The sequence below is a fragment of the Suncus etruscus genome, chromosome 1, assembly GCF_024139225.1.
Source record: "Suncus etruscus isolate mSunEtr1 chromosome 1, mSunEtr1.pri.cur, whole genome shotgun sequence".
Classification (NCBI taxonomy): Eukaryota; Metazoa; Chordata; class Mammalia; order Eulipotyphla; family Soricidae; genus Suncus; species Suncus etruscus.
This window is the reverse complement of record NC_064848.1, coordinates 68,849,652-68,866,191: the sequence shown is the minus strand read 5'-3', so window position 1 is coordinate 68,866,191 and position 16,540 is coordinate 68,849,652. Positions and strand designations below refer to the sequence as shown.

The window sequence follows — 16,540 nt, the reverse complement described above, 5'->3', positions numbered from 1 at the left end:
CTGCCAGGAATTTTTTTTGGCTAGATATAATTTTTGAGTGCAGAACCAGGAGTAACCCCTGAGCATTGCTGGGTGGGGCCCAAAAAAAAAACAAAAAAAAAAAACAAAAAATAAAAAATCAACATTGAAATTTGGGCTGCCATGTCAGGAAGAAGAAAGATGTGCCTGTGAAGGCTGGGTAGGTTGTAGAAAAGCTAATTTTATATAATATGCCCTCTACAGCCTACATTATGATGAAATAGTAAAACAGTTACATTTGTAGGACTTTTTTGAGGGGTGGGGGAGCTAGGGCTCTCTCAAGCAGGGTTTGTGGGATCCAAGGGCAATTCCTAGTGGATATTCTGCTAACTAGGCCAGAATGAACTCTGAGGGGCTCAGGGAAACCAGGACCACTCCAGCACTGGCAGTCAATCTCTCTTGGGCACCCTGCTGGTAGTTAGAGACCTCCAGAGCAATACCTGCATAGGGGACATGCAGTGGCAGCTATTGAACCAGAATTCTTTGCATGAATTAAGTGTCCCTGACCTCTATATTATCTTTCATGTTTCTTACTTTCAAGTTTTTTTTAAAATATAAAAACCTTTAAGAAGCTTATTCCTAAAAATGATATCTATAGCTCTGGATCAGAGGTGGTATACGCATTTTTCCTCTATCTTTGTATGTTAGTGCTAAATTTGAACAAAATCCTAATCTGCTCAGTTGGGTATTCTGTCTTCTGGAGCCTTAAAACCAAAATATGAAAACATTAAGGGGCACAGGATCGAGCCACGCCCAGTGGTGCTCAGAGCTTTCTTCTGTTTCTGCTTTCAAAGATCACTCCTGGTGAGTTTCATATGAGATGGTGGGGATTGAACTTGGGTTGGTCACATGCTAGGCAAGCACCTTACCTGCTATACTATCTCTCTAACTATAAAGCAGCAAAATTCAAAAGTAATTTTGAAAAACACCTCATGTGATCACAGTCTACTGATACAGCCCAGCTCTCTGACTATACAACTTTGCTTACAGAGCCAATGGGACTTTAGGATATTGTGCTCGCTCTCCCTCCCCTCCCCATTTAGAGAGAGCATATGAGGTTCTTATAGAGAGAAGGGAGGTATCTGGCAATTTTCCATGGCATTAACTTGACTATCAGGTCAGCATTCTGGAGGAGTGGGGCCCAACATGAATGATAAACATAGTTGAGAGAATTGCCCAAATGGCTGGTCCTATCAGAAGGAATGCCTCAATGACTGGGGGAGCATGGAAAGCTGAAAAAGAGGAAAGCTAGTGGCTACTGTGAAGGTTTAATAGGCTCTCTCCTTACAGATGGCCTTCTGTTTATCTCTTCAGAAAGGGAGCATGACATGGAGAACAGCCTGTGTTGTTCCTTCACAGTCAGTATGGAAGGAAATCAGGACGACCAAGTTTTCTCCTTTCAGAGTGGAAGCTGACCACTAGATTAATAGGATACAGTGGAGGGTCTTCTTTGTCACAGAGGAAGGGATATTAGGGCTTTACTAAGTAAAGAATCATAGGGTAACCTTTACTCATCATTACTTTTCACTATTAAATATGTCTATCATATATTTATGTGTACATTTTATTGTTTGTTTTGCTTTGCTTTGTTTTGGGGCCACACAAGGCAGAACTCAGGTTACTCCTGGCTCTTCACTCAGAAACCACTCCTGGCAGGCTCAGGGGACCATATGAGATGCCAGGATCCAAACCTTGGTCCATCCCAGGTTGGCTGCATGCAAGGCAAACGCCCTACCATTGTGTTATTATTCCAGCCCCTCTGTGTATGTTTTAATCTTGATTTGCTTACACTAAACTCATCCTCTAGCAATTCTCAGAGGAGAACTATATGATGTCCTATGAGTCCTCAGGATAGTACAAAGAGGACACAGATAAATATATATATATATATTTATTTATATATTATTTATATATATTATATATATATATATTTATATATATATAAATCAAAGGCAACATAACAAGACTAAGGGGCAACTGCTTAGACAGGAAGGCCTCCTGAAGGCAACAAGGTCAAAAGAAACCATGGTCTCTAAAATATTGAGAAAGGTGCTTGATGTTATCTTCTGTTCTCCTGGGCTAAACACTTTCATTGTTACTGGATTCCCCTGTGCCTGCCTCATTCAACCCTGACCCAGTTGGTATCTGTCACTGTCGGAAATCAGCATGCATTAAGGGAGCAATAGTATAGTGGATAAGGCATTTGTTTTGCTGTGGCTACCTAGGCTCAATCACTGGCATCCAAATGATTCTCCAAGCCAGCCAAGACTAATCAATGAGTGTAAAGTAAGGAGAAATCCTTAAGAAATTTCAGGTATGACCCTCCCTCCACCAAAGAAATACTAAATCAGCGTGCACTAACCCTGTCATGTCAGTAACTTAGTCTCAAGACTCTGAAGAACTTAGTCTCATTTCTCAAAGAATAAATCTGAATTCAAAGAAGCCTGCATTTATCAACAGCCTATATTTCCTTCCTTATCATTTTGTTTAACCATACTCCAGAAAGCAATAGATTGACCTCACTGAAAGAGAAAATACTAAGGTCAAACACTATTATTTAAAAATAATAATTTCCTTATCTGTCTTTTTTTAGGAATCCTTTGCTGAACACCTGGGTTATTCAAATGGAGTCATCAATGGGTAAATCTTAATTTTTTTTCTTCCAAAATCTCATTTATTGTTCATACACCTACACTTTTCTCTCAGCAGGGCAGAGTTGTCATGCAAATACTTCCTCCCAACCTCAGGCTTCCCCTTCTCTGCAGAGGTTATAGAAGTTGTTAGCCAAAGGATAACTGCATTCTCTTTCACTTCATTGGCATAAATTACCACACGCCTGGAGCAAGTGGCCATTCAAAGGACATAGATCTCATTTAATAGCCTTAATAGTGTGCCAGTTTTCTGAAAATATTGTCGAAGCCTCAAAGGGTTGCTACTTAAAGCCAATACTGTAGTTTGAGCTCAAAGTTAATTTATCTTATTAAATTTGAAGTTGATATTTAGCATTAATGTACAAAAGAGAAAGTGTTTAATTTGCTATGAATATGCATGGTTTCACAGTCATTTGTATAGTCTCCATAAAAAGTCTTCCTTCTTTCATTAGCAGTGAGCCTGGAAGAGAATCATACCTTGAAACAGTAGAAAATGACACTTTTTTTTGTTTGTTTGTTTTTGGGCCATACCGGGTGATGCTCAGGAATTACTCCTGGTTATGTGCTCAGAAATTGCTTCTGATTTGGGGGACCATATGGGACGCCAGAGAATGGAACCACGGTCCATCCTAGACTAGCGTGAGCAAGGCTGATGCCTTACCAATTGCACTACAGATCCAGCTCCAAAAATTAGACTTATTGAAAGTCTCTCTTTGCACCAAAAAATAATGTAATATCTGGATGGACACAAGGCTCTTGGAGCCGAAAAGCAGTAAAAATTACTTTGACAAATTATCTGCCCAATAATACGTACTTTTTAATTTTGTTTGTTTGTTTTTGGGCTACACTCAGCAGTGCTCAGGAGTTACTGACTCCTGGGACCATATAGGATGCCAGGGGTTGAATTTAGGAGGGTCTCATTTAAAGCAAACACCCTGCCCACTGTACTATCTCTCTGGCCCCATATTTTGAATGTAACTACATGTACCATGACAAGTTTTCCAAATATTATCAACCCTAAAATTAATATATATATATATATTTTTTTTGTTTTGTTTTGTTTTGGTTTTGGGGTCAGACCCAGCAGCGCTCAGGGGTTACTCCTGGCTCTAGGCTCAAAATTGTTCCTGGCAGGCCTGAGGGACCATATGGGATGCCAGGATTCGAACCACGGTCCTTCTGCATGCAAGGCAAATGGCCTATCTCCACACTATCTCTCCGGCCCCAAATTAATATTTTTTACAATTTTTTAAAATAAATTTTATTGTGACCAATGCGAATTACAAATCTTTCATGGTAATATTTAAGTTACATAGTAACAATGAGTTCGGGGCATTCCCACCACCAGTGTTGTCCTCCCACCACCCCTGTTCCCAGCATGTACCCCTTATCTCTCTCCTTTGCCCCCCCAGAATGTTAACGTAACTGGTCCCCTCTTGTAAACAGACCCAAGAAAAATTGGTACCAGTTCACATTTGACAATTGTATATAAAAATCAACTCCTATTTTCTCAAGTGCCTGGTTATTCCCTTTACATTGATGAGGACAGGGGTTAGGGAGCTTTATGACTCTGCCTAACCCTCCATAACGTAATAGGGAACTGAAAAGCACAACTGTAAATAAATGCATCATTAGATTCACCATAAAATTAATATTTAATATAACACAACTCTTTTGATAAAAGTAAATGTAATTTATTATGGAGGAGATAAAACTTTAACCCATGATCCACTGTTCTCCATCCAATGGTAGTACCCATACTACTCTTAAACTTTATTTGGGAGGTGGGTTGATTTGGTGTCATACCCAGTAGTTCTCAGAATTTATCCCTGATACTGCATTCAGGGATCTTTGCTGGGGGGGTGTTGGGAAGATGGTGTTTGGGAACATATGGGATGCTGGGTCTTGAACCTGGGTCAGATGTATGTGAGGGAGGTGCCCTACTCACTGCTATTTCTCCAGTCCCCTAGAGGATGATCTTTTCAAAGTTCTTTCCAGGGATGTGATCTAATGACAGAGCATTTACCTTGAATGTGTGAGGCTGAGAGTTCTTTCCATGCATCATTCCACATCACAGATTGCAATCTCTGGCACTACTGTTATCTTGCCTGATGCTGCAAGTGCAGCCCATAATACATAATAGCCAAGTGTTCGTGTGAACAGTAATAAGTTCAAGACCCCTGACCACCACAAAAAGAGTGACCCCCACACACCCAAAAGCAGTAATAAAGTGATGGGAAAGGAAAATATTTAAAAAGAGTAAAAAGTTTATTGATCTTCTAACAGATCACTCTTACGCTTAAAACTCACCAGTGACTTCCTATTCTGCCCAGAACTAAAGCATTTAGTGAGTTAGAGCCCTCTTGGGTATGTCATCCTCTTTCCTCCTCCTTGCCCCCAAATCATAGATTGACAGATATTTTTTTCCTAAAGGTCTAGATCTAAGACATTTTCTTTTTTAAGTCTTAAAACACCTTTCTCCTATCTATTCACATTTACCATCAAACCCCAAAAGCCTCCATTGACAAAACAGAAATGTGTGAATAATATTCTGTTCCAGTAAAACTTCCTGTACAAAACAGATGTTTTGGATGTTGCCAAAACTCTCCTCTAACCTAGGATGATCTCACATGTTGCTATGTATTCTGTCAAAGAAGCTTGCTCTTTATGTAGTTTATCATAGTTTAATGGCATTTTTGAAAGCAAGAGTTCTATTTTGCCTTATGATTATATACATGCCTAGCACTGCACTTACTTGCTCAGTAAGAATTTTAATTTCTCTCAAGTTACATAAATTAATACTTTTCTCATATAAACCGGGATTTAAGTAAAAATGCCTTGCAAATGTGTGTGTTGGAGAGAAGAGAGTAGGAATAGGTAAAGAGAGAGAGAGAGAGAGAGAGAGAGAAAGAGAGAAAGGAAGGATTATAACATGAAAGGTTTCCCTCTTCTTTCTAGCCTCTTATCATACCTAGGATGTATATTGCATACTTTATGAATTTTGTATGGATATATTTCTATTAAATATTCTCATATATTTTCATTCATCCATTACTGAAGAGTTAGTCAGTGCATGTGTAGCATGTACAAGGCACCTTATAAAAACAAACAGAACTATACTGGATCCCTCAAGAAGACAGAAGTAATACTGTCTTCTTGTTTTGCATTTTTGGGTTCAGGGCTGAGCTGTATCGGGCCTCAGGAAAGTTTGAGCTACTTGATCGTATTCTGCCAAAATTGAGAGCGACTAATCACCGCGTGCTGCTTTTCTGTCAGATGACGTCCCTCATGACCATCATGGAGGATTACTTTGCTTTTCGGAACTTCCTTTACCTGCGCCTGGATGGTGAGTACATAAGGATTGAGACTTGTGGATGTGCTGCTGAGAAGGAAGAGGGATAATGGACATTAAGATCCAAACTCAGATGCCAAGAGAAGGATATAAAATTGTTGAAGCACTAACAAGTTGGGGTGAGGCTTTTCCAGTAGCACTTTTTTTTATCCTTGAGCTTAAAATAAGCTGGAATCACTGAAAGCTGTTTATCTCACATACAAACACATACAAGTGGACTTAGATGCATGCAAACATATATATAATAAATTATACTAAAATTTGTAACTTCTGCTTGCTTTTTAGGATTGTTTCTTGTAATTGCACCATATAGATTATGCTAACATAATTCTTTTAGGGCATATTTTCTAAGGATAAAGTCTATGTTTCCTTTTTCTTGTACTGGTTCTTTTCAGATTACATTATCATCAAAGTGATTTTCCTTTCCTTAAGAGAACATAATGGAGACAGAGCTTCATTGTTTATAGAAATTTTTGAAACTATGTATTAAAATTGCCGGATTATAAGAGTAAAATTTAAGTGAGTGATACGAAATGAATGGGAATACATAGGGATTTAGATATGTTGCCTAAATAACTTTATGTCATGGATTGTAACTTAGAGATGAAAGATATAAAGTATTCATACTGATAGGTATTGGGTGAATAGTTTCTCCCACTCAGTGGGTGGCTCTTGTATCCTGGGCACTATTTCCTTTGAGGTGCAGAAGCTTCTCAGCTTAATATATTCCCATCTGTTAATCTCTGCTTTCACTTGCTTGGAGAGTGCAGTTTCCTCCGTGAATATGCCTGTAATGTCCTGGAGTGTTTTGCCTATGTGTTGTTCTATATATCTTATGGTTTTGGGTCTGATATCGAGGTCTTTAATCCATTTGGATTTTACTTCATACATAATGTTAGCTGGGGGTCTAAGTTCAATTTTTTGCAAGTGGCTATCCAGTTGTGCCAACACCACTTGTTGAAGAGGCTTTCCCTGCTCCATTTAGTATTTCCTGCTCCTTTATCAAAAATTAGGTGGTTATATGCCTGGGGAACATATAGTGATTATACTCTCTGACATACTTAAAGTTTTTAAATATTTCTACCTTTCCCCTCCCAAACCACTGAAAACAGATGAGTGGTTAAGAAACTACTGACTTTTAGTTATAAAACAGTAATATTTCTCCCAGTCTGTCCTTTTAGGTAATCTGGTTATCTACATGATATCTTGCCCTTTGGTGTGGTTCCCTTCTCTTTGAGGCAACACAACACCCCTTCAACACTTTTGTTTGTGCACCTCTCCTTTTGCTAAAAGGAAAGAAGAACACAACTCTGTTATTTCCTGGATATATAGCCTTCTCCAGAGCCAGAGGAATTGCATTGTGGCACTTCATCTTAAATCTTACTTCTCTAAGGGTTATGGTCTTGAAAAATTCGAGTCTGTAAAACTGGAAAGAAGTGATTTCCAGGAGCCAAAGATATTATAGTACAAGAGTGTAGACACTTGTCTTGCACATGACTAATCCTGGTTCATCTTAGGAATTGCATGATCACTTGAGACTGCCTAGCTAAAGGCCTGAGCACCAGTGGGTGTGGCAAAAACAACAACAAACAAAAACATGTCAAGTAAACAAAACACTTTTTAAAAGAAATTTATGGGTCTGCAGAGACAGTACAGTGGATATATAGGGTGCTTACCTTGCATAAAGCTGACCCAGATTTGATCCCTGACATCACACCTACCAGCAATGATGATCCCTGAATTCATGAGCTAGGAGTAAGCACCAATGGGATTTCCCCTCCTCCCCACAAAAGAACCCTAAAATTGAACTTTAGCAAGTCCATCTAATAATTCCTTGTCAGCTTAGGAGAGTAGCTTTAAGTATAGATAGTAGAGATGGTAGAGTAGTGAGTAAGGCATGCTTTTTGCCTTGCATACTACTGCTGACCCTAGTTTGTTCTCTGATACCACATCTGGTCCCCAGATCCCTGCCAGGAATAATTCCTCAGTTCAGAGCCAGGAATACCTGAACAGGACTGATGTGGCCCCTCCACCAATCTCTTTCCTCCAAAGAATATCTTAATTGAGTTCTGGTTGCTGTCTCTATTGCTGTTTATACTAAATATCTTAAAATGGAAATTTATAAACACAGACTCTCAGGCACAAACATTTCATGTGCCTTATTAATTTAGTTTTCTCAACAAACTTACTACTGTTATCATGACTTACTGAGGTACCAACATGATGGGAAAATAAATATTCAGAGATATTAATTTACCAAAATTAGATTATTGTGCACAATCACCAAGTTAGCGCTGATCCCACACAGTTTGTTAGCAGATCCAGCAAGATCAGTCCCATCTCCAAAAATGTCATGTTGTTTCCCTAGCAACAGCAGTTTAAAAATTATTTTTAATTAATTCAGGGAATTTAGTTTAATTGAAAATGACCACATGTCAGAGAGACAAGTTGATGTAAGAGACATTCATTGTCCCTGCTAGCCAAACCCTCTCCTTTAGGGTGAAGAACACAGAAAAGTCAGCAAGTCCCCTTAATGTATTGCAGGATGGACTGAGAAGGCCATACAGGCTGTGTGCCATCCATAACCAATTTGCTTTAAGGGATGCAGACATACAGTGGGGAAATAACCAGTATCTACATGGAGATATAAGCCCACACTTACAGTTGCTGTACCTACTTACAAACTTCCTTTTTCCCTACCTGGTAGTTGAAATAGACTTCTGCTTTTTTTTTTTTTTTTTTTGCTGAACCTGATGGCCCAGACTTTTGAAAAGAAAATACTTTATGAGAGCAAAGCAGTTTTTTCTTTCAAAAGTCCTGGTGGCATGAGTAGAGTTAGTTACTATTTCACTGTTGAAGAATCAGAACAGGTCATTCAACTTGAAATCTCATTTAGAAAATAAGATGAGTTCTAAAGACTGTTGCTTCATTAAATGAGAACCTCCGAAGCCCCATTTTGCTATAGGCAAGAAATTGATTTTTCTCCCCATCCTCAGGAGGGTACTTACTATTTTTATTAAATGGGAAAAGCAAATCTTCCATGCTTGGTAACTTGACCTCATACTAACTTTATTCCATTACCTGTTTTAGTCTGCTGAAATGAATTGCTGGCATCCTTAGAAACAGAGCACTGTAAAGAAGTAAATATTTCAGGCAGTTGGGGACTATCAGGTAACATGTAGATATATTCTCCAATAGCCTAAAATATTTTTTTAATTTATAGCTATACTTGTTTGGTAATATTTGTTTATATGTGGCTGAAATAATAATATAATAGTAGGGCACTTGCCTTGCATACAAACTGCTTACGATGGTCCCAGGAGCCTCACCAGGAGTAATCCCCAAATGCAGAACCAGGAATAAGCCCTGAGCATTTCTAGGCATGGCCCCCAAACAAAAACAAACTAGAAAAATAAATTAGTGCAGAATTGAATATGGTAGGTCCTTCCCCAATACCATTCCGAAAATGACTGGGTCACTACATACATGTGTATAGTGACTGGATGGCTGGCTTTCAGTGCAAGTGTGGGTACTTTGGTACCTGGATGGTGAATATATCACTGTAGGGGATGGTTCTTTCTTATTCACTAAAGTACAGCCTCACCCACCTCACAGAAAACCATGGTCATTCATAATATAGTATATGCTGCTCTTTCTGGTTTTTGTTCAGCATCTCTTGAACTCAACAGATAAGAATGTCCACATGAGGGACCAGAGCAGTGGTGCAAGCGGTAAGGCATCTGCCTTGCGTGCACTGGCCTAGGATGGACTGTGGTTAGATCCCCCAATGTCCTATATGGTACCCCAAGCTAAGAGCAATTTTTGATCACATAGCCAGGAGTAATCCCTGAACGTCATTGGGTGTGGCCCAAAAACCAAAAAGGAAAAAAAGAATGTCAGCATGAGTAAACAATATATATTTTAATATATGTTTAAATATATATAAAAATAGTTTTTACATTAAATCACAATGCGATAGAGTCAAAAAGTTGTTGATAGTCGGACTTCAGTCATTAAATGTTTCAGCATCCATTCCTTCATTAGTGTTTATTTCCCATCACCAACTGCCCCTGTAATCTTTGCTTTCCCCATCATACCTCTAGCTTTTTCTCTATGTCAAACACTTTTCTTCTTTTCCTCTTTCAACCTCTCTTTTTTCTTTTAGACTCTGTGCTTTATAATACTGCTACTGAAAGGGTATTGTGCATATCACTATACTTTATTTCAATTCCCAGTTCTTGTCCAGAGTAATTATTTACAGCTATTATTGACAGAGTGTTTCCTTTTCTGTTTTAACTGCATTTCCCACCCATCATTTCTATTGTCTTTGGGTATTATTCTCATACTATAGAGGGTTTTTTGTTGGTTTGGTTTGGTTTGGTTTTGGGCTCATACCCGGCAGTGCTTAGGGGTTACTCCTGGTTCTGCGCTCAGAAATCACACCTGGCAGGCTCGGGAACCATATGAGATGTCAGGAATCAAACTACTGTTTGTCCTGGATCAGCCACATGCAAAGCAAATGCCCTAATGCTGTGCTATCTCTCTAGCCTCAATGGAGGATACTTTTTGTATATCAAAATGAATACAGTCATTTTTTTTGTCTGTCCCTCTTCCTCTGACTTATTTCATTAAGCATGAATACTTTCTCCATGTTGATACATGTATAAGCAAATTTCATAACAATTTTTCCCTAATCGCTGCATAGTATTTTGTTGTTTAGATATACTATGTTTTCTTTTTTGTACCACACTTTTTTGGACCACACATTTTTTGGACCACACCTGTCAGTGCTTCAGGAGTTACTCCTGGCTCTGTGCTCAGAAATCGCTCCTAGCAGGCTCTAGGTACTGGGATGCCCTGGGATGCTGGGGATCAAACCCGGGTCCATCCCAGGTTGGCTGCATGCAAGGCAAACACCCTACCACTGTGCTATCTCTCTGGCTCTTAGATGAAATAAATTTTCTTTATCCATTCATCTGTTCTTCGGCACTTAGGTTATTTCCAGATTCTGGCTACTGTGAATAGTGCTGCTGTGAACATAAGAGTGCAGATGGTCTTTCTGTGCAGTTGGCCTCCTTAGGGTATATTCCTAAGAGTGGTATTGCTGGAATGTATGGAAGCTCAATTTCTAATTTTGGGGGGTAAATGTCTATATTGTTTTCACAAAAGACTGGACCAATTGACATTCCTACCTGTAGTGAATGAGAGTCTCTTTCTCCCTGCATCCATGCCAGCACTGGTTATTCTTGTTCTTTATGTTGTGTGCCAGTTTCTGTGATATCACATTTCTGTTTAGATTTGTTTCTCCCTGATTAATTATCTAAAACACTTGTTTATATACCTTTTGGCAATCTATTTCTACTCTGAAAAGATTTCTGTTCATCTCTTCTCCCCATTTTTGATGGGGTTAGATGTTTTTTCTTGTTAAAATCTACCAGTGCCAATATATATTAGATATTAACCTCTTGTCAGATTCGTATTGAGTAAATAATCTCTCCCATTGTGTGGTCTGTCTTTGTATCCCATTTCTTTTGTATCATTTTCTTTGAGATGCTAAAGCTTCTTAAAATAATGTGGTCCCTTTGACACAAAGAGATTTGTGTGTCATGTGTTCAAAAATATTTGATTCATATTTTACCAGCCAGATAATGCTCAGTAATAATCCAAATGATAAAGTGTAGTAAAAATCAATTTCCGTTGTTTCTATTTTCTTGGTACTATAATACCAAGCAGCAAAGTTGCTTTAAGCAATTTTAATCGTTGTTTGTTTGTTTGTTTTACATAGTGAAGGGGAGAAGAGAATGAATGGTAGATTTCAAAAAGTTAGTTGCAGAACTGACAGATAACAGCAGTAAGTGTGCTTGCCTTCTAGGGTCCTGTCCTAGGTTTAGTGTCCTAGGCTTAGTACCACTTGATACCCCGAACATTGTCAGGTACAATCTTAGATGCCCTGTACCACTTCTTGGGAAAACTGGGTAATCTCTATCACCACAGCCACAGAACTTTGCACTGAACTTCAGGCCAAGTTGGCTGAGTTTCTCTGCTTTGGGGAAAGAAATAAAAAAGGGGAGAAGGAAAGATTAGCTGGTAGTTTTTTAATGTTTTCAAAACCAAGGAACTGTTTTCGTTCTGTTTTACATTGGCATTAGAATGTGGTGGAAATTATAAAGTTGTAAAGGTTCATAATCAGAAAGTCTTGGAATGATGGGTAGTAGTCTTCCTTCTTTGTCAATGAAAGAATGATGAGTTGATTTGAAAAAAAATCTCACTTTAAAAATACTCATTTCATTTTTGGGTCACACCTGGTAGTGCTCAGGGGTTACACTGGCTCTGCACTCAGAAATCACTCCTGGCAGGTAGGGGGACCATATGGGATGCTGGGGAAAAAAACCCAGGTCCATACTGGGTTGGCTGCGTGCAAAGCAAATGCCCTACCGCTGTGCTATCTCTCCAGCCAAAACCCACTTTGTAACATTGCAAAATGTTCAAAGATCTTTTCAAAAAGTAATAATTAAAAATAAAACACCCAGGAGATTGATTACCTTACCAATACTAGGAGAAGTCTGAGGATATTTCTCAAGGAAGGCAAACTTTTTGTCTAGCGCCGTGCCGTTTTCAGACAGAAGTTAATTGATAAATTTATGTTCTTTATCCCCTCAGGCACCACCAAGTCTGAAGATCGTGCTGCTTTACTGAAGAAATTCAACGAACCTGGGTCCCAGTATTTCATTTTTCTACTAAGCACCAGAGCTGGAGGCCTGGGCTTAAATCTACAGGCTGCGGATACTGTGGTCATCTTTGACAGCGACTGGAATCCTCATCAGGTTTGTATAGCTCTGAGTTAGGTGTTCAGGCCCCCCCCCTCCTGGAGAGGAACTGAAATACTATCAGTGTAATCATTCACATTTATTGGGCTGAGCAAATTTCTCAAGAAGTGGATGCTTTCTCCCAAAGGAAATAGCTGGCATATTATTCTGACTGTTCTCTTAATTCCCTAGGAGACCAAATGTTGAGATGTCTTTCATATGCCTTTGTGCACCTTTGAAAAAAGTTCAGACTCTGCATACAGAAACTCAAATTTGGGCTCAGTTGTTAACTTCATGGGCTGGGGTTGCCAATTAAACAAAGTTCTTTTGATGGTGGTTAAATCTATAAGTTAAAAATGTTTTAGAATCTAAAGCAGGAATAACAGCAGCTGCTTGTTTGCCTTTTACTGTATCAGCCATTTTATGGCTTGATTAAATCTTGACACTGTCTCTGAGATTGTGTAAGTTCCTATTTGTATCCTTTTTTCTGTTTATTTGGGGGCTACTCTCAGTAGTAATCAGGGTCTACTCTACCAAATGCTCAGAGGATGCTTCCGGCAGTACTTGAGGGATCAAATGGGACCAGGGATGGAATTCAAGCCTCCAGTTCTTTGAGTTATCTCCCCAGCTGAACTACTATTTTCATCTTTGTTGTCAAGGAAAATAAGTTCCAGAAAGATTTGTATAACTTCCCCAAGGTCAAAGAATAAGCATATTCTTTTCCTCTTTGTGTATTGTTTAAAATAATCAAAATAGCTTCTATGCAGCATTAACTACTAAGTCCTTTCAGCCAGTCAAATTTAGAATTATTCTTCTAAAGAAATAGTTTGATGATTAAAAAGGAAATAAGAATAATAACACTAAAATAGGCCCCATGTGGCACTGCTTTTCCTTCTCAACTACTCAGGAAATGATAGGCCTGCCTGATGACAGACATTTCTCAGGACTTGATTTATATTGGGAAAAGTATGATTTTAAAACAATTTTAAAAAAAGGAAAGCAACAGCTCTCAGGCATGTATAGGAATTTTGGCTTCTCCTTCTGAGCTTGCTACTTGTATCACCTGGTTCACTTGACTATTAATAAGCAAAACAATACTTTCTCACTGGTTTTTTGTGTATATTGGGGAGAAGGTTTCAAGCAGTTGTTTTGACAGCAAGTGAGCTTCAGGAGAACATTAGAATTCTCTTTGATTTATTTGTTTGTTTTAGTTTTCAGGCCATACCTGACTATACTCAGGACTTACTCCTAGCTCTGAGCTCAGGGATCACTCCTGGTAGGGTTTGGGGGCTTATACAGGTGCCATGGATTGTATCTTGGTGAACCACATGCAAGGCAAACACCCTACCTGCTTTGGTGAGATTTTCCACTGGTGGGGTTTTCCCAGTTATCACACATATAAAACATGTGGCCTACCTGAACTCAATCCTTATTATCTAATATGATCCCCAAGTAGTGCCAGAAGTAATACCTGAGCATAAATTCAGGAATAAGCCCTGAGTACTTCCAAATGTGTCACCAAAATAAAAAAAGTAGTAATGTGGAAGATTTAATTTTCATTTTTACTATTTTGAGTTGTGTGTATCCTGAGCTTGGCTAGAAGAATACATGATGCACAGTAAGTTAGATGTTAAATGAATGGTCCTGCTTAATGCTGCCTAAATATTTATTGAGTCAGAAGTAACATCCCATAGAGGAGTGATAATGCCACTAGACTTCATCTTCTGAGGTAAAACTTTGCTACAAGGGTCACATGTGCCCACTTTTAGTCTCAGGTTCTCTGAACCAAGAGAAATTCTGGTTTCCACTAATTTACCATATAAAATGACACTGGGATTTCTAAACTTCTCTGTCTAGGAACCAGAGAGATAATACAGTGTGTAAAGTGCTTATTGGCTTCAATCCCTGATACTACATATAGTCTTCCAAGAATGATTCCAGGAATCATTCCAGGAATGATCTTTGAGCATAACTGGGTGTGGCCCCAAAACCATTCAATAAATATCTATATTACAGGTGTAATCTCTATTACAGAAACACATAAAAAAAAATTTTTTTTTGGTTTTTGGGTCACACCTGGCAGTGCTCAGGGGTTACTCCTGGCTCTACACTCAGAAATCGCCCCTGGCAGGCTCAGGGGACCTGAGATGCCAGGATTCGAACCACCGTCCTTCTGTATGCAAGGCAAACACCCTGCATCCATGCTATCTCTCTGGCCCTTAAAAATATTTTTAAATGTAGGGGCCGGGTAGGTGGCGCTGGAGGTAAGGTGTCTGCCTTGCAAGCGCTAGCCAAGGAAGGACCGCGGATCGATCCCCCGGCGTCCCATATTGTCCCCCCAAGCCAGGGGCGACTTCTGAGCACATAGCCAGGAGTAACCCCTGAGCGTCAAACGGGTGTGGCCCAAAAACCAAAAAAAAAAAATATTTTTAAATGTAGTCATTGAATAACAAAGTTGTTCATGAATGGGTTTCAGGTATACAGTGTTCCAATAACAATCTTTTCCCCAGTGTCCACTCCCTCTACTGTTTTTAGTTTCCCTCACACCTACCAGTTAGTCTCAATGATAGTACTTTTTAATACATTTTTGGTACTTTGATTTACAGCCTGTTACTGATTGGGTTCCATGCCTAACACTTTACCACCTTTCAGGAACTCCTGCATCCTCCTGGTTTACCATTTCCATTCACCATTGTTGTAGCATTCTTTTCCATGTTCTCTCCCCACCTCTATGCTCCCCCAAGCTTCCTAATGAAGATAACTTCACATTTCCATTGCTTTTGGACATTTGTTGTTTCCCTAATATGTTTCTCTGTATCCTACATATAAGAAAAATTATTCTAAGTTTGTCTGCCTCCCTCTGAATAAGTTCCATTTTACATGATACTCTTCAGATCCATCAATGCAGCAACACATTGCAAAATTTTATATTTTCTTAAGGTCAATCAATATAACATTGTGTGTATCTAAACAAAATACATAACTTTTCTTTATCATATTGAGCCCAAAATTAGACTTAACCTTAGAGCAGTGGTTCTCAAATAGTGGGGTGTGACCCTAAAGTGGGGGCGCGTGGCTCCCTAAAAGGTGGCCGGTTTGACCTCAGTAAACACTGTCATAACAAGCTAAGCCCCGTGCTTATGTCTCTGTATGTCTCTGGAGCTGAGAGTTGCTGTGTCCCGCTTCAAACTCCGCTTCGAAATGCTACGCATTGCAAAGTGTGCTCATTGTAGCCATTAATCCAGACATCACCTCTAATTAAAAAATCAGATCAAATTATTTTATATATTTTTGTTTTGCAGGTTAAAGTTTTTTTTTAATAAAGATACTACTTACAGTCACGCGGGGGGTGCGAAAATGTTTTCTTCTTTTATGCGGGGCCATGACAAAAAATAATTCAGAAGCACTGCCTTAGAGTGACCAAGATTCTCATTTGCAAATGGTTGGAAGCATGGCTGGTACTCTAATGTCTCACATGGGAAGCTAGAGCAGCTGTGATTGCAGTCACTTACATAATGACTCCACATACCTCTGTTTGTGCTCCTTCATGCTGACCTTCAAAGAAAACTGCACCTAACTCATCCAGGTGGAATCAATATTGTCTAATCCACTTGATAACAAATACCCCATACTTCCTTGTCTTTCTCCCATTTCTTTTGGCTTAGGGACTCTCAGGTTTATATTCAACAAATTTCTTCCTCCCCTGAAATGTC

General features: G+C 39.1%; 1 protein-coding gene across 1 annotated transcript in view; it reads left to right on the top strand.

Moving 5' to 3' along the window:
- Positions 1–16,540, top strand: part of SMARCA2 (SWI/SNF related, matrix associated, actin dependent regulator of chromatin, subfamily a, member 2) — a 240,963-nt gene that overhangs the window by 118,497 nt on the left and 105,926 nt on the right. The window contains 3 exon segments of the mRNA XM_049774259.1: positions 2,612–2,658; positions 5,849–6,015; positions 12,682–12,845. Of these exon segments, the coding sequence (XP_049630216.1) occupies positions 2,612–2,658; positions 5,849–6,015; positions 12,682–12,845 (378 nt within the window).